The sequence below is a fragment of the Nymphaea colorata genome, chromosome 3 (genome assembly GCF_008831285.2).
Source record: "Nymphaea colorata isolate Beijing-Zhang1983 chromosome 3, ASM883128v2, whole genome shotgun sequence".
In the NCBI taxonomy this organism is placed as follows: domain Eukaryota; kingdom Viridiplantae; phylum Streptophyta; class Magnoliopsida; order Nymphaeales; family Nymphaeaceae; genus Nymphaea; species Nymphaea colorata.
This window is the reverse complement of record NC_045140.1, coordinates 22,130,666-22,148,842: the sequence shown is the minus strand read 5'-3', so window position 1 is coordinate 22,148,842 and position 18,177 is coordinate 22,130,666. Positions and strand designations below refer to the sequence as shown.

The 18,177-nt window shown below is 43.0% G+C and overlaps 2 protein-coding genes and 1 long non-coding RNA gene across 3 annotated transcripts; 2 read left to right on the top strand and 1 right to left on the bottom strand.

The window, feature by feature from the left end:
- Positions 1 to 519: 519 nt before the first annotated feature.
- On the bottom strand, positions 520 to 2,795 carry LOC116251176 (uncharacterized). Its single transcript, XR_004171613.2, has 4 exons — positions 2,085 to 2,795; positions 1,789 to 1,943; positions 946 to 1,063; positions 520 to 834 (listed from the first exon to the last, which is right to left on the bottom strand). It is a non-coding gene; the product is annotated as an uncharacterized LOC116251176 (long non-coding RNA).
- A 2,942-nt stretch (positions 2,796 to 5,737) lies between these two features.
- On the top strand, positions 5,738 to 10,506 carry LOC116250393 (glutamate receptor 2.4-like). The gene is made up of 6 exons (XM_031624022.1): positions 5,738 to 6,002; positions 6,128 to 7,494; positions 7,624 to 7,936; positions 8,098 to 8,507; positions 8,609 to 8,998; positions 10,336 to 10,506. Exons 1-6 carry the CDS (start codon positions 5,738 to 5,740, stop codon positions 10,504 to 10,506), a joined length of 2,916 nt encoding a protein of 971 aa, XP_031479882.1.
- A 3,113-nt stretch (positions 10,507 to 13,619) lies between these two features.
- Positions 13,620 to 17,817, top strand: LOC116249913 (glutamate receptor 2.5-like). Its single transcript, XM_031623223.2, has 5 exons — positions 13,620 to 13,991; positions 14,139 to 15,484; positions 16,150 to 16,462; positions 16,731 to 17,140; positions 17,225 to 17,817. Exons 1-5 carry the CDS (start codon positions 13,640 to 13,642, stop codon positions 17,699 to 17,701), a joined length of 2,898 nt encoding a protein of 965 aa, XP_031479083.2. The 5' UTR covers positions 13,620 to 13,639; the 3' UTR covers positions 17,702 to 17,817.
- Positions 17,818 to 18,177: the final 360 nt, after the last annotated feature.

Here is an 18,177-nt window from a genome sequence, read left to right as displayed (position 1 = left end):
CTATCAGATGTGGTTGATAAGCAACTTGACAGCCACAGTTGGGGTCATTGAATAAGAAATTCTATCCACATCTTTTGGCTTATGGCAAATTCTTAAGCAATAAAAAGTAGGTTTAGGGGAAAGTCTCGATCCTCAAGTCTTACTCCATGTTCTTTTCTCAGTGCAATGTATCAACACAGATGAACACTAGCACATTTAGCAACTTCATTAGACTAAACTGCCAAGACCTCCTCAATAATTATAATAGCAGGTGTGACCCCAATAAATATAATAGCTGGATATGACAGGATACACCCTGCACAATTAGACATATACAGTGCATGAACAGAACAGTTATCAATGCATAGAGGAAAACAGGAAAATTAAAAAAAAAGCAGTGGAATATTCACGTGTAACACTAGCACATAGAATGTGAACAAGTTTCAAAGTAACAAGTTGGTAACTTTTAGAAATTTAAATGGTTTTATGGAAAAGAAATCTTCACACCATTAATCGTGGGGGAGAAAGTACGCCCAAACAGCCCAAAAAATGAGGTCCTTTCACGGATGGAAGTGGAACAAACGTCAGCAGAAGTGATATCCTCAATTTAACAGTCAATTAGTGGTATATATCTGCCGAGAACAAGAAATAGCAATGCCTCGAAAATGACATGCCCAAGCACAAAAAGAAAAAACTTGGTGACTTAGTCCGATAAAGCACTCCGTGCTAACATTAATTATACTAAAAATTACTAGGGATCATCATCTTCCCCTCGATACCCAGTAACTGTGGGAGCTTTGGGAGAATGGAAAGAGATTAGAATAATCACATGATGAACCTTCAGAGCAGTAACACCTGTCAATAAGATAACAGCATAAAACAGGAACATCTTATGAGTTTCTGCTATGAACTTCATTCCACTAGCAATAATAATACAAAGAAATGTCCTTGTAAGCTTGTACATACGCATATTTTTGTTGATAAGCATATCCTGAAGCATCTCAGATGCACTAGAATGAACCCGTTTGTCCATGGCAAGGAAGCACCAACAGCAAACGGATAAATTTGTGTCAGAACCAACTACCTACAACAGTAGAAACATAGACACAAAAATCAGGTTATATAACACAATCTCAAAAAGCATGGAAAGGAAGATTATCCATTCCACACTGACGATGTCGAAGTTAGTCCTTGATTTTGTTGGATACAAAAATATTTCATACTGGAATCCAAGGAAAAGACATACATGCAACCTTCTCCTATCAGCAAATTCCAACTCTTTAGAAGAAGTGAAAAATCAATCTTAGTAGCATATGTTCACATATTCAAAACTTGAAAGAAATGTGCATGGAAAAAATTTTGCAGCACTGGACTAAGTTGTGGACCCTCTAACGAGGCTACAAATCTTCATAATTCCCCTTTTTTCTGCAGGTCAAGTCATTCAGTAATGATCTATGCATGACGTATTGCATAAGAAAGTTTTCCTACAGAAAGTTTTCCTACAGCTTTGAGAATTGAAATCCTTGAAATACAACAAACATTACAATTGAAGTTCTTCTCATCATTTTAGAACGAAACCGCAATATTTTCGAGTAAAAGAAGAAAAAGAAAACCGTGCTGTAAGGGTCGCATCATATTAATCAAGTACGAATGATGACTTATCACATTTTTAACAGTTTAAACTTTAAATAGAGGATCACATCATCAAACTAGAACTACCCTGAAGTAGACACGCATATTTAGCCACATGACTGACGAAACTGTCATTGATAGCAAAAAAACGTCATAAAACTGGATGAAAGCTTACACCTTCTTGTTATGCTCAGGTTGATGGGTACACTCAAAATCTAAATGCACAAATGAATGCTCCACCTGAGAAAGCTGCTCAATCCTCTCTTGAAGATCTTATCCAATGTCGTAGGCCTAACTTAGTGGCATGTCCCCAGCAAGCACAATGTCAACCTCTGCAAAATGATTTTCTGTTGATTTAATTGAATTAAACAAATTTAACCATCAATGGAGTCTGACCATTCATGTTATTCTAATATTCATTATTTAATTGCATTAAAGTAATAAACTCTTCATAGAAGGAAAATCCGACTAACCCTAATAATCTACTCCTTCCAATCGCCGTCGCCGAGGATGGTTTGGCGATGGCAGCATCGCGGGCCGTGTCACTGAGGCGGTCAAATCCTCCCACCGGAAGACAGGGCTCCGGCTGCTCTTCTCCTTGTTCCCGAGCTCCAACCACGTTCGTATCCTTCAAATCAGAGGTCTACCAGCAATTCGTCTGTCCGCAGCTTCGCATTTTTCTTGCCTTGCCGTCTTGGTTGCCCGCCGACCTCTTCTTTTCTTACTTCTCCATCGTCTGCCAGAATCTGGGAAACAAAATAAATATGAGAACCGTAAAGACCGTACGACCTGCCACAACACGCTATATCTTCATCTCTCCCCTGTTTCTCTCCCATTTCTTGCTCTGTCTTTCCCCTACGCGAATCCGGCTATTCTTTCGGATGAGCAGCAGCAAGAGAGAAAGAGAGGGCAAGAGATTAAAAAATGGATTGTTTTAGTTAGCTTTCCTTTCTTGCATCAAGGAGAGGCGGTCGTCATTTTGCTCAACGTCTACCATGGCAGGCATTGAGGTCACAGTGAGGGAGCCGTGACGTTTTCGCGGGAGAATGTCACATCTCCGTGGGACCAGAGAGTTTCAGTGCGTCAACAATTGGCTCTTACATAATGATTAGTCGTCAGCCAAAGCACATTTGAGGTAAAGGCTATGGGTGTTCAAGGATCTAGATGAGAGAGATAAACAGAGCCGATAGAAATAATAAAATTCAAAGAAAAGAAGTCTTTTAGACACAATAACAAGCGGCAAAACCACAATAAAATATGCATGACAGCAATAAAACAGAGTAAAGGAGGAGGAAGAGTTGATAAACAAAGTGAGAGTTACACACCAACAAATAATGGACGGTGTTTAAGCTAAATAGCAAAGTAGATATCATTATGCACAAGATGTGCCACAAATTCGACCATAAGGAGTTATTGTTGCGTTCTTCCTCAATACGCCATCAACAGGATATAAATCATAGCTTTAAGACCTTAAGAAAAAACCCACCAAAAAAAGGGACAATAAATAAAGTCTAAAGGCTACAAATAATGAAAGAAAGACTATGCATAGAAATCTGAGATGGAGGACACTGATTAACTAAACTAACGTTAAGGCGCTGTAGGTAGTCAAATATATTGACATAGCGAGACCAGACAACAACAATGACACGATAAGAAAAAGGACCAAAGAAATTGGCTTGAGAGCCATGTAACAAAGAATCAAAAGAAACTAGATAGTAAAAAGTAAAAGTGAAACCAGGAAAAGGCCAAAGATGCAAAAATGAAGACCGAATAAGGTGGAAGAAGAAGACAAAAACAAACACCAATCCACACCAAAAATAAAAGGGAGATGCGTAAAAGGGGAAACATGCCAACGAAAAGAAAAATGAGATATTTATTGTCGACTGATTGCCATGAAAAAATGCCGTTGAATTAGCAGACCTCCCATCTCTATCTTCCATCTCCGTCATGTCCTCAACTTCAGCTCCAAGCAAAGCTGATCCTATCCCGAATCTGGAGCCAACGCGTCAAAAAACCGCTGGATTCTAAACATTCTCCAGCGGGATTGGATGGGTTCATCATCTCACAGCTTGCTATAACAGGGACTTGCTATCTCATATATCAAGGGCATGCACGGCGATCGACGTCAAGAAGGGATTAAGTTCTCTAGCTTGCAATTGCTGCAATTAGTCCGAGCTGACACGTTAGTCTCTAGTTTCGAAGAGAATATCAAGTCAACCGAACAGAATCTGGAAGTTGAAATTACGACATATTCTAGAATAACTACAGATCTGAATGACAATAAGTTGGAAATAAATTAAACTGAACTTGGCTTGTATATCATCAAGTCCAATGACCCTCTCGGGCAGTGGCGCGCGGTTGAACACGGCACAGTCCTGAATCACTAAACCCTTGCATCTGCAACATCAAGTTGTTTTCGCCTATAAATGGTTGAGAAAGAAGGTTTGGCCCTACACTACGTAGACATTGGAGAAAAGGAATTGCTATGTTCTTTTCTCTTTGTCTAGATTTTCCTTAGTCTGTCATGTCATATGAGGACGACAGGGAAAGAAAAATTACGGAAGAGAGATCAATGAAGGCATAATGAATTGTTAATTCATTTATCAGACGCAAGCATACCCGATTAAGTCTCAAAGATGCAAACACTACATTGCAGAGATCGAAATTCCAGTGCTAAAAACTCATCCTAGTTATAAAAACTAGAATTTATAATGTGTCAAACAGATGCAGTTTCAATACGACGATACAAACACTATATGAGGCTCAGACAACTAAGGTACAAAAGGTATATGAATTTCCACTTGCCCTTCAATATCGAATGCAAAGTTGCTTCTTGCTGCCTGATTGTCATGAGTGGTATGATTTTGATGATCTGTTCTTGTGCTTCAATTTTCAAGCGCTTTAAAGTAATTTTGAGACGAAAAGATATGGGAGATAGTAATTAAAAGATCGCCATTCAAGGTAACAAAAGGCATTCAATAGATAGCATGAGGACATTCTTTTCAATTCAGATTAGTCATGGAATGTTAGTGTAATCTTCAATATAACACAATTTTAATTCGATTAGAACTATGATGACTTCAACATCGGTTCTACCTGTACGATGTGCAAGTTCAATACCCGTGACTTCTCAGCTACTCCTGCTTCAGTTGATTGAAACGTTTCACTTTACTGCAGATCCTTGTTATGTGGAAAATTAACACGATAGGAAGAAAATTTCATTATTCAACGAAAATCTAGTCATAAACGTCCCGAATTAAAACATTTAAGAGTCCCTCATGTCTTTGTGTAATTGCAAGGATGGTTATATATGATTAGAAGCCAACTAATTTTATCAGAAAACTTAATTACTAATTCAAAATGTTCAAGTAAAAGAATGAGATGGGATCTTAACGGGTGCAAAGCATCAGCGTATAATGCTGATAAGAATTCACGAGGCACGTATGGACATTATTAAGAAAGCGACGTACGTAGTAATTGGCGACTTGACCTACATCAAGCTTGACTAACTAAGTTCAAACGCGGCTTTCCAAGGAGCCAGGGAGGAAAAGGGAGGAGGAGTCATGGCTGAACCCTTGAGAAAATCTCTCAGTCCGGACTTGAATCTTTCAAGGCTCAAAATTGCATGAGCACCCAATAAAAAATAGCCACCAAGAAAACCTAAAACACGAACTGGACCCCTTGGGAATGTTAAAAATAGGCTCTAGAAGATCATTCTTATCGTAAAAAACCCACAATAGGATTGAAAGTAATACATATATTTACTATGTTTCATTAAATAAATACTATATCATGTGTGCAATTTTTGGATAAGGTGTGTTTAATTTCTTAGGAGGAGAAATATCAATGGGTTTGATACCGTTGAACCCGAAATCATTTGATTTAAAGCGCGCTCAGTTAGTCACGAACAAGCTACGCAATCTAAACGTTGTCAAAAATTTTTGGGTCTCGAAGAATTCAATTTAATTTGGAATATTCTTAGAATCTAACGACATGGTCAAAACTGAGTAGCAAGAAACATTCTCTTTCTCTCGTATATGCATATTTATATATACAGACAAACACATATACAAATATTGGAGAGATGGTAGTGGATCACTGCGTGTGCCGAGAGCGGAAATACTAGATGCAGGCGGTCACCTTCCATCTCTCATTCTTCTTGACTGCCTTGTTTTGGCGCCATGTGTGTGGCTTCCAAGCTGTTAACCAATCTGCAACGCGAGTGAATGTTGGGCTCATGCTCGATCTCAGCACTCCGAATGGGAAGATCAGCTCCACATGCATAGACATGGCCCTCGAGGATTTCTACTCCAACCATAACCACTCCAAAATTTTAGTCCTCCATCAGGAAACCAACTACCGCCGTGGCGTTGTTGAAGCAGCTTCCGCTGGTACGTCTAACATGATTTCATTTTTTTTCTCTTGGGCTAATTGCTTACCATGGTGATGGGGATGTATGCTCTTGGAGCTGTTCTTTGTTTGGAGGTTTGTTTAATTTCCCTGTGTTAATCTGTAGCCATTGAACTTCTGAGGAAGGTGGAGGTGGAGGCGACTCTCGGGCCTGTGACCTCCGGTGACGCGGAATTTGTGGCCGACTTGGGGGACATGGCTCACGTCCCCGTCATTTCCTTCACCGCAACCAGCCCCTCGCTGTCTCCCAAACACCGCTACTTCATTCGAACTGCGCAGAACGACTTGTACCAAGTGGGCGCCATAGCGGACATCGTGAAAGCTTACGGGTGGGGAGAGGTCGTCCCCATCTACGAAGACAGCGAGTTCGGAAAGGGGGTGATCCCCAACTTGACGGACGCTCTTCAAATGGTGGACGTCCGGGTGCCGGCGAGGGCCGTGCTCTCCAACAACTCTGTCGATGAGCACATCAGAGGAGAGCTCGAACGCCTTATGTTGATGCAGACTCGGGTTTTTGTGGTGCACATGCCGCCGGATCTCGGGGGTCGCCTCTTCACCTGCGCGCGAGAGTTGGGGATGTTGAGTGAAGGGTACGTTTGGATCGTGACCAACGGGATGGGAAATCTCTTGGACGAACTCTCCCACCGGCCGGAAGTTCTTGCTTCCATGGAAGGGGCCTTGGTTCTGAAAACTTACGTCCCCGAAACCCCAAAACTAAAGAATTTCACGGTCAAGTGGCGATCAAAGTTCCAAAGTCGATATCCCAAGGATGACATACCTCCGCACCCAGACGTGTTTGGCCTGTGGGCTTACGACACCATATCGGCGCTCGCTTCTGCACTAGAGAGAAGCTACTCCGGGAACACCAGGTACCATCACCACCACCATGGGAGAAGAAACTCGTCCGCTTCAGGCGAACCGTTCGCGAATATGGGAGTGTCCCCGAGTGGTTCAAGCATATCAATCGAGCTCGGAAGGAGCAGATTCAGGGGCCTGAGTGGTGATTTTGTTCTGGAAAAGCGGCAGCTGGTCTCCCAGGTAATGGAGATAACGAATCTCGTGGGAAAAGGGGAGAAACACGTGGGGTTCTGGACTTCGAAAACTGGACTGGTGAAGAAGATAAGCAAAGAGTGCCTGGAAAGCGGCAGTAAAGGGAAGTGCAGCGCCAACGTCGGCCTCAGGACGGTGGTCTGGCCGGGCGATAGGCCGGCGGTTCCAAAGGGTTGGGTCATACCCGCTAACGGAACAAGATTGAGAATAGCTGTGCCCGTGAAGAGTGGATTCCAGGCGTTGCTCAAGGTGGAAACGGACACCGGGAACCAAGAGATTGCTGTGGAGGGATATTGCATAGAGGTATTCAAGAAGGTTTTGGAGATTATGCCATACTATCTACATCACGATTTCATTCCCTTTCCGATCGACGGGAAGCCGAACTCAACGTATGACGATCTTGTCAAGGGGGTTTACCTTCAGGTTGTTCTTAATTCCTGCGTAAATCATTAAACTTTGGCGTTCTGAGTTTGGTTTCTGATCGAAGGAGTATCTTTGCAGTGATTGATAAAAGGATTCATGCATAACACGCTGGATTAGTTTATTTTACAGAACTACGATGCAGTGGTCGGCGACACGACCATCACAGCCGAGCGGGCCAAGCTCGTGGACTTCACGATGCCGTACGCGGATACCGGAGTGACCATGATCGTGGCAAACAAAGCGGAGAGGAAAATGAGCGCCTTGATATTTCTGAGACCCTTGACCAAGGAGCTGTGGCTCACAACCGGGGCTTTCTTCGTTCTGACCGGTTTCGTGATTTGGATTCTGGAGCACCGGATCAACCCCGACTTCAGGGGACCTCCCTCAGCACAGATGGGCATCATTTTCTACTTTGCCTTCTCTACCATGGTCTTCGCCCACAGTACGCCTTTCTCTTCGTTCACGTCTGCATCCATTGTTTTGTTGCCAGAACTGATCTAAAGTACCATATTATCATCCATGAGTTCCATATATATCGATCATACTGTGCTTTTATACGCTGTTTTAAAGTTTGCATTGTTTTGTTCCCCTTGCTCACTGTAGGGGAGAGGCTGGCAAGCAACCTGTCTCGGGTTGTGGTGATCGTTTGGGTGTTTGTGGTTTTGATCCTGACGCAGAGCTACATGGCCAGCCTGACTTCCATGCTCACAGTTCAGCAGCTCCAGCCCACCGTCACCGACATTGATACTCTCCTAAGAGATGGGGAGAGCATAGGTTGCCAGAATGGATCCTTCGTCCGCAACATGTTGATCAACCAACTGAAGGTCCCCGAATCCCAACTGAAGCTGTACACTTCACCAGCTGAATACGCAGATGCACTCGTTAATGGTAGCCAGAAGGGTGGTGTTGGAGCCATTTTTGATGAGATCCCGTACATCAGGCTGTTCCTTGCCAAGTATTGCCGTGGCTTCGCCATGGCTGGCCCTATCTACAAAGCAGGAGGATTTGGCTTCGTGAGCCCCTCTCCCTCTCTCTCTCTCTCTCTCTGTGATATCTCTCCCTCTCTCTGTGATCTCTTTCGTCTGTGACTGTCTCTGCTTCGTGCATCTTTCAGGTCTTCCCTAGAGGTTCTCCTTTTGTAGCCGCCGTTTCACGTGCAATACTGAACGTAACGGAAGCAGATCGCTTGCTGGAGATTGAGGAGAGGCTGTATGAGAACCAGACTTGTATAGATGTGGCCATTGAAGTGGGCACCAATAACCTGTCCCTCACTCGCCTCCGGGGTCTCTTTTTCTTAACTGGGACAGCCACTACTGGAGTACTTTTTCTCCTCTTCCTGACCAGCTTCTGTTTCAGCAGTGGCACACCGCGGTCTCCTTTCGCAGGCCCAATCACAGAACGGATGATCTGTTGGCAGAGTGCAGCCTCCATCTTCAAGCGCTTTGGTGAGAAGGATACGCCGTCCCGTGCTTTCGGAAATACGTCTGCGAGTGACAATTTCGAGGTAGATCAAAACGGAAGTGTGGAGATTCATATATGATGAACCTGATGCTGTACAGTAACTGGGAACTCTCTTGATGCTTTTGATCGTTGAATGTCTACTACTCGAAAACGGAGCATCTCAAGCTGTCGATTATGTAAATTTATTATTACAAAGGATGATGTTTCTTTTGTGATGGAAGACGATTATAACGAGCTCCCACCTAAAAAGCGATCAACGGCAAAAGTTAAGCAAAGATACTTAGAAAGGTAGAAAAATGACCTGACTGCTTGTTCAATCTCTGGGTCCGCAGGCGTTTAGTTGATTGATGCAACCCTCACTTGTAAGACTTGGCCATGGGGCCTGTACATTCTGTTACCACACCAGCTCACTCCTTATCGAAAGAAAATACTCTCTTTGAACGAGTCTGGTCAAATCAACGCTCTGATCGGAATAGAGAGTCTAGTCCTGCGTTTGCTTACTTCTTTTATTTATTTATGGGCTACAGCAGTCAGCCAGCTGCGTACGAGTGGTGCTGGCTATCCATTCCCTTTCAGGCCACGAATACTCGGTGTATATTTCTCTGACAGTGGAACTAAGATTCAAGATTTCAGGAAAGTGCGACTGGGAAACAAATACGAAACTTTATGTGCTGCTTGGATAGAGGGAGAGAAAGGAAAGGAAATGATGGCTAATTTATGTTTGGATTATTAATCAAATGAGAGGAAAAAGGAAATAGAGTTAAAAATTTTGGCACAAGAGAAAGGAAAGCAAAGGAATGGAAAGGAGAGGGAAGAAGGGAAAGGACTTCCTAGTATATTTCCAATCCCTCTAGAAATGGTGGGACTGGAAGGGGAAGATTAGGCAATTTTTTTTCCTACACGTTATATTAATTTATCGGAGTTTATGTGCTTTTAATAGCCTTTTTTGCTTTTTTTATTCGGAATCTATAACTTTTGTTCCACCAAAACAACTGATCGGTATTAAATGTCAGACATTTCAATACTAGACACTCAATAGTTTCAAAAGGTGTTATTTACTTTCCATTACACTCTTCGAAAGGGCTGTTTGGCTGCATGAGAAACTGAAAGTCAACTTCTCGTTTCTTCAGAATGTTGCACAAAGTCAAAAACTCCAGAACAAATAGTTTGAACCTCAGCTCCTTTTAAGGGTGCACCAGCGGGTGGCATTTCATGAAGCAAGTTTAATTACAAAAAAATAGCTAGACATGATTAATATATTAAACTGCTAGCTCTGAGTATTCATACTTGAATTTATGTATTATATCATGTATGACTATGCATGAGAGCATGCATGGATCTGTAAGTATAGTATAATTAATTTAAACTGTTGGCGTGTAGAATTACGACGCAGTGGTGGGTGATACAACTGTCGGGGCAAGCAGAAGCCAATACGTAGATTTCACGTTGCCTTACACGGAGACTGGTGTCTCCATGGTTGTGCGCGCGAAAGCCGGAAGGAAGCCGAACCCTTTCAGATTTTTGAAGCCAATGACGGCCCAGCCGATTTGAGTTATATATCTCCTGGTGAAATGTAACTAAGGTGGCATTTGAATGTCTATCCGCTATTAACGTTTTATATATTTTTTTGGGCCGATACTATACATATCGAATGATGCGCAGACTTCAGTGCGAGGTGGTATTGATAACATGGAGAAATTTAGTATAAAGTATGATGTAAACATCACATTTTTTTCATTTTTTTAAAAAATAAAAGTTGGCACAAAAAGACGAAGCCCGCCTGCAATGGCGAGAGAAGATATCGTAGACAAAAAAAAAAACAAGAAATAAGAAGCACAAGAGAAAATAAATTGCCTTCTCTTTCCCTTCCAGTCCCACCATTTCTGGAGGGATTGCCTTTGGACGATTTGATTAATTAAAGTTATATATTTGTTTCCCCTGTGGTACTTTCCTGAAATTTTGAACCTTAGTTCCACTGTTGGTGAAATTTATACCAAGCATTCGTGGCCCAGAAGGCAAAGGATAGTCGACACAACTCGTACGCCAGCCGGCTGACTGTTGTGTTGTGTCCCAGAAATAAATAAACGCAAGACTTGAGTCTATTCCGATCAAGGTACGCCAAATTCAGCGCATTAACTTGGCCAGACTCGTTCAAAAACAATATTTCTTGATGTCTGGTGAAATGGTTCATTCTCGCTTGCTTTTCGACAAGGAGGGAGCTAGAGGTAACAGATGGTGACGGCTGGAGTTTATATGAAGACCATTTTCACACACCTGCTACTGAAACTAGTTTATCATAGAATTTGCTATGAGAAGAATCTACTTGAATAGTTTCTTATGAAAGGTATAAATTTCTGAGGGTCCAGGATTTATGAAATCGATGGGCCATTCGCTCTAGATATTAGCCACAAGAAGTGGAGCAAAATGTGTTGCAACCTGTGGTTTGGAAACATGCCATTTACAGAGAAAAAACAGAAGAATATTGAGGCATTTCACAACGTAAGAACCTCTCCAACTTATAAGTCCAGGCTACATGAGTGACGTTGAGTTCAGGGTAGGCCCGCATGGGAAGTGAGGGTTTGCATCGATCAACTAAACGTCTGCGGACCCAGACATTGAACAAGCAGTTGGTCATTTTCTACCTTTCTAGGTACCTTAACTTCTGTCATTGGTCGCTTTTTAGGTGGGACCCCGTTATAATCTTCTTCCTTCCATCATAAAAGGAACAAGTTGCGAGCTATTCACAGATGGAATGATGCTACTGGTCTTCCATCATATATATATATATATATATATATATATGCTTACTAGTTGCTACTCGTAAAGCCAGAAGAAAGCGATGTAAGCTTGATTTTTCATCAAAGGAAAGACATTAATGTAAAAGAAACTTCAAATCCGTGCAGTCTTTGGCATCTAGCCCTTAATGACATCGACTTTGAGTAGCTTTTGATACCTGACTTGAAATTGACATGTTATTCGCAGGTTCGGATCATCGAATTGACAACCAAATATGCATTCATATCGAATTTGAGCGTGTCATTGTCTCGATCGAACTCTTGACTGGATATAAAATTTTTTCCCTTTCTCTATTGATAGTATAAGTTTTAATCTTCCATTTTCGAATTCGCTGGATGGTACTCGATCCAACTTCGCCTCCTTACACACGCTTATACTAAGAGATGAAAAGTCCAAGCACATGGTACAAGTGCGAATTCAGTGCACTTGGGATGCACGTTAACTCGGTTGGTCCCAGGCCACCCACTCTCAGCCAGTCCAGCATTCAACGTTGAATTCAATGTTTGAATGGAAACAAGTGGTCTTTTGAATGCTTCCCACTTCTCCTAACGTTCCATTGGTAACCAAGAAATGCTTGGAACCGAATGGAGTAACTTTGTTCCTTCCCTGCATGCTCCTCTCACTCACTAATAAGACCTACTTCTACTATGCTTTTCTTTCCAGTGAATTAAGAAGTCCCTGTAATTAATCGATTGTATATTCTGGTCATGTACTTTGGGTGATCGAGGGGATTAATCCCACTTCTTGGGTGATAGCCGAAGTTTTCCTCCATTTAGTGCCCCCAAGATTCATAGTTGCGTCGATACCAGGTGGTGAGATCTCTATTGCTTCAATTTGCATGCAAGACGCACCCATCTTACGGGACAAGCATGAATCAGACCAGACACGCCACGTAACTTGCCCCAAGTCCGCGAGTTTGAACTATGCTCCTCGGAGCTATCCAGGTCTTATACGTTACCCAAAGTCTACTGCCTGCCCGGAAGGTCCAACTTCCTAACTATTGGACAATGCTAACTAGATACTTTTGTTTTACTGATATTCAATTAGAATCAGAATCCAAGAAAATGGGTTCTGATTGAAAACTTCATATTACTGCATCAAAATTGAAGATTAAGTCCAGTTCTGATTGAACAGTACGTGATTAACAATATATGATAAATTCATGACAAATCTGCATCCGTTTATGATTTCTATGACAAAGTCATGCTCGCTCTCATGGCTGCACGGTTTATAGCTTATAATTTCTTACATATTTTATGCTTATATTGTCTTTCGTAGTTGCCAACTTACTTAAATTTATCGTTACCTTGTGTCACACATTCTTTATTTAAATAAGACTTTTCGGACGCATGAACAAGGAAATTCGGAAACCTTTCATTTAAGAAATTACCAGTTGGTTATAATTTAATTAAAAAGAAGGTCCATTTTATAATTTATCTGAAATGACTCACGATCGCCAGCGTAGGCGTTGGACAACATTTTCATCAAATGGTTAAAATAAATCCTGCAAAAAAAAAAAATTGTTGGCGACCAAGCTGATTCGGAATTTCTTCCATGTAAACGGCTAAGAAAAATGATTTCATTCATAATGTATTGATTAATATGCAATTAAGCTGATCGAGAGGCAAATGGCTCGGATTCCGGTGATCAAGCCACTAATTTCTCGAATTTTTTATTTGCTCAGACTCTATGCAATGGACTTCGTCGGGCTCTCAAATTCTGACCGGCCGTATTTTTCAGACTCGGTTCGATTCTTTGCAAGTTGTCTGAACTTGTAGGAAAGAGAGGATCGTGGAGGAGGAGTAAAAGTAAAGGACGTATGGACTTCTGTAGTCAAGGGTCTCTGCAAAGACTCTAAGACTCTTGGAGCCCTCCAAGTAGATTTCTAATGGGGCTGCCTGCTTCGGAGCCAAGGCACCACGAGTTCTTCCTAGAACGCACGACATTGGGTTTCCAGCCTCGCCGGAGGAGGACGGAGATGCAACTTCTAGTGGGTTTTCTCCTCGTGCTGATCTCCAGCTCCCTGCCGCACCTTTGCTCCTCGTCGGCTGTTAATCCATCGGCGACAGATGTGAAGGTCGGTCTCATTCTCGATTCCGAGAAGTTGGGAGGCAGAAATATTGGCTTATGCGTAGACATGGCCATGGAGGATTTCTACTCCAACAGCAGCAGCCACTCCAAGCGGCTCGTCCTACAAAGACGCCCATACAACAGTGACATGGTTGGAGCGGTTTCTGCTGGTAATAACATCCGCCCTAACTTTCTCCGACTCTTCGTCTTCGTGTCATTTTTTCCTTTTGATTAGCGGTAAATGCGCCTACCTGCTATGTGCATGCTTAAACAGTGATTATCCTTTTTCAATTTCCTCCTTTTCCGTTTCTCTCCAGCCACTGATCTTCTGGAGAACGTCGAGGTGGAAGCAATTCTCGGACCGCGGAGTTCCGGGGAAGCGGAATTCGTGGCCAAACTGGGAGACAGGGCTCGGGTTCCCGTCATTTCCTTCACGGCGACGAGCCCCTCCTTGTCTTTGGACAAGGATGGCTACTTCCTTCGAGCTGCGCAGAGCGATGCGAACCAGGTGGACGCCATAGCGGACATCGTGAAAGCTTACGGGTGGGGAGAGGTCGTCCTCGTTTACGAAGGCAGCGAGTTCGGGAGGGGAATGATCCCCTACTTGACGGACGCGCTTCAGCAGATGAACGTCAAGGTGCCCAGCAGATCCATCCTTGCTAATAGCCAGAGTGAGGATCAGATCAAGGAAGAGCTCTACAGGCTGAAGGGTATGCAGACTCGAGTCTTTGTGGTGCATATGGGATGGGCACCTCTGGGGAGGCGACTTTTCAAACTGGTGCGTGAGTTGGAGATGCTGACCGATGGGTACGTTTGGATCGTCACGAATGGGATTGGAAATCAGCTGGTTTCGTTAAACCCGTCGGAAATTGCTTCCATGGAAGGGGTGTTAGGCTTGACAACCTTCGTGCCCAAGTCGGAAAAGTTGGACGATTTCAAGGTGCGATGGCGGCAGAGAATCTGGTCCAAGTCCAACCTCACCCACGTTGAAGAACCGCCATGGGATCCCGACATCTTCTGTTTGTGGGCATATGACACCGTCTGGGCCCTGGCTTCAGCAGTAGAAAGAACAGAAGCCGGGAACATCAAGCACCACCAACGTGGAAACGGCCGCTCCAACTCGACGGGAGTGTTCGGGAATTTGGGAGTCTCCTCAACCGGGCCAAGCATATTGCACGAGATGCGACGCAATCCATTGCAAGGTTTGAGTGGTGATTTCGATCTCCGAAACGGGCAGTTAACCACCGAAGACTTTGAGATACTGAATCTGATCGGACGTGGAGAAAAAAGAGTGGGGTTCTGGAAGAAGGCGACCGGACTCTCAAGAACCGGAAAGGTGGACGGCGGACAGAAGGATTCCAGTCTTAAGACGGTGAACTGGCCTGGTGGTACGACGGCGACGCCGAGAGGGTGGGAAATTCCAACCAGCGGGAAGAAACTGATAATAGGAGTGCCGGTAAAGCTTGCGTTCACCGAATTTCTGAAGATCCAGAGGAACCCGACGGACGGCAGCACGGCCGTGGAGGGTTATTGCATAGACGTTTTCAATATGGTGTTGCAAAACATGCCGTACTATCTGCCCCATAAGTTCGTCCCTTTTGAAGACGCCGAAGGGAAGCCCAATGGAACTTACAATGAACTTGTCTACCAAGTTTTTCTTGGGGTGAGGCCATTTACCTTCTGTTCTTGCTGGCTGTACCCCGTCGTTTCATCATATTTCTACTCTTTTTTCCTACAAAAGTTTACCATATAAACTTGGATTTTTCGTGGCGATCCAAAACGTTATAGATTACTGGAAACGATGAACAAGAAAAAATTTCGAGGCATACTTTGTTTGATAAGTTATCTCCACGGCACATTCATGCATCGAACACTGAAAAGGAATTCCTGAGATTTTTCTTTCCTTTTATTAGATCTGTACAGTCATGTCAACTTCTTTGTTCCACAAATTAAAAAACTCTGGTTTATTTTCTTGAAAAATTTTAACCACCGTACGCATAAAACCGTCTTTCATTTCTTGTCCTTTTCACCTCATTAAATGTCTCCTTAATGTGTAAATAACATTCTGCAAGAATGTAAAAATCACTGTCGCAATTTTTTAAAAGTTACATATAACACTCATCCTATAAATATGCCCAGAGAAGATCTTTTATGTTGGTTACTGTTACATGGTTTCAAAAGCTGCTATTTATATTCTCTATCGTAAGGGTTATATATTACCTGGAGTATTCATGCTTGAATTATGTATTATATCATGTACGACTATCCATGAGATGACTATGCATGAGAGGTTGCATGGATTAATTAATTTAAGATGTTGGCATACAGAATTTCGACGCAGTGGTGGGTGATACGACTATCAGGGCAAGCAGAACCAAATACGTGGATTTCACGTTGCCCTACACGGAGACTGGTGTGTCCATGATTGTGCGGATGAAAGCCGGAAGGAAGTCGAACCCTTTCATATTCTTGAAGCCAATGACGGCCCAGCTTTGGGTGGTCAGTGGAGTTTTCTTTGTCTGGACTGGTTTGGTGGTATGGATTTTAGAGCATCGAATCAACGATGAGTTCAGAGGACCTCCCTTGAAGCAGTTTGGCTTGGTCTATTACTTTGCCTTCTCCACCATGGTCTTTGCTCACAGTAATTCTCTCTCTCTCTCTCAATCTCACACACTCTTTTATTTGGGTATTTTGTCTCTTCTAGTGGTGTTAGATTATTGCTTTATTATGTTCATCTACATGAGACAAAACTTTACTCCAGGGCACCCGCAAACACCAAGTCCCTTTACCGTTGATTCCTCAAATAAACATTTCGCGGCGTCAATTTTGTTTTCAAAGTTTGGGTTATAAATCCTGACCATATCTTTGACAAAGCTGATTTCGTGCATTTTTCTCTTTCGAAACTGAAGGGGAGAAGCTCCAAAGCAACTTGTCCCGCGTTGTAGTGATCGTGTGGGTGTTTGTGGTGCTGATACTGACGCAGAGCTACACGGCCAGCCTGACCTCCATGCTCACCGTGCAGCAGCTCCAGCCCACCGTCACCGACATTCAAACTCTCCTAAGAAATGGGGAGAGCATTGGTTACCAGAATGGATCGTTCGTCCGCGACATGTTGATCGATCAACTGAATGTTCCCAAAAATAAACTCAAGGCGTACAATTCCCCAGAAGAATACGCAGATGCACTCACCAATGGCAGCAAGAATGGTGGCGTTGGAGCCATTTTCGATGAAATCCCACTCATTAAGCTCTTCCTCGCGAAATACTGTGATGGCTTCGCCATGGTTGGACCTGTTTACAGAGCAGAAGGATTTGGCTTCGTAAGTCCGTCTGTCTGTCTGTTTGTCTCTGTCTTTATCTCTCTCTCTCTCTCACATGGTTTCAAACACTGGCAATTGTTGCAGGTATTCCCGAAAGGTTCGCCCTTAGTTTCTGATGTTTCGAGGGCAATACTGAACGTTACGGAGGGAGATAAGATGATGGAGATCAACAAGGCACTTTTTGGGAACCAGACTTGTGTAAATGCGGGAAGAAAAGTGGAATCTGACAGGTTGTCCGTCACCCGTCTGTGGGGACTCTTCCTCTTAACAGGGACAACTTCATTGATGGCGCTTCTTGTTTTCTTCCTTCGTTTCTTTTACAACTATCTCAAGACTGTTAAGGTTGAGGACACTTTCACAGGGCCGACGACTTGGCTGCAGAGAGTAAAAGCAGTCAGAATGAACACCATGTTGAAGCACTTTGATCAGAAGGACATGTCTTCACACACTTTCAGAAACACGCGAGAAGGAGGCAGCAGGAGAGACATGAGAATCCATCCATTGAGCATTCCAAACAGTGGTGAAGAACCTCCTCATGATATTGTAATTGCCTCCGCTTAGCGAGATATTCCCAATAATTGGCCTATTACAGGAAATAACTTGCAGCTTGTGAGATAGCGGTAGGTCGTATCGTTGTAAGATGTGATCGTTAACTTTCCAGTTTCCTAATTGCCAGATGTCTACTGGCTTATCAACTATATGTAAAGATTAATCTTGGTAATCCATTAACTTTTTATATGGACTGGGTCGGAAACTGCTTTTTAGTGAACTATAATTCACACCCGCTTGCCTTCGAGGAAAATTAGCGGAAGCTTTAAGTGGATAACCGGTGGGAAGGACTTGATTTTGTCATGGGTAACGCTAAGGGGACAGAATAATTTTAAAATCCGAGGCGATTGTAGTAGGAAATAAAAGGGGACTTGGATAAGCTCTAAAACCGGCTATAAAATTATCCAAATCCAATGCTTTGCCAGTAATATTATAATAGTGAACTTGAATAAGCAACCTCTGTAGCGAGCGACAAGTGATGAGTTAAA

Bases quoted from the DNA above. Each gene is read 5' to 3' on its own strand.
- LOC116250393 (XM_031624022.1), top strand. From the start codon at position 5,738: ATGCAGGCGGTCACCTTCCATCTCTCATTCTTCTTGACTGCCTTGTTT. The intron at 7,937-8,097 runs GTACGCCTTTCT...TGCTCACTGTAG, and splicing joins TACCATGGTCTTCGCCCACA to GGGAGAGGCTGGCAAGCAAC. The intron at 8,999-10,335 runs GTAGATCAAAAC...GTTGGCGTGTAG, and splicing joins CTGCGAGTGACAATTTCGAG to AATTACGACGCAGTGGTGGG.
- LOC116249913 (XM_031623223.2), top strand. From the start codon at position 13,640: ATGGGGCTGCCTGCTTCGGAGCCAAGGCACCACGAGTTCTTCCTAGAA. The intron at 16,463-16,730 runs GTAATTCTCTCT...TCGAAACTGAAG, and splicing joins CACCATGGTCTTTGCTCACA to GGGAGAAGCTCCAAAGCAAC. The intron at 17,141-17,224 runs GTAAGTCCGTCT...CAATTGTTGCAG, and splicing joins GAGCAGAAGGATTTGGCTTC to GTATTCCCGAAAGGTTCGCC.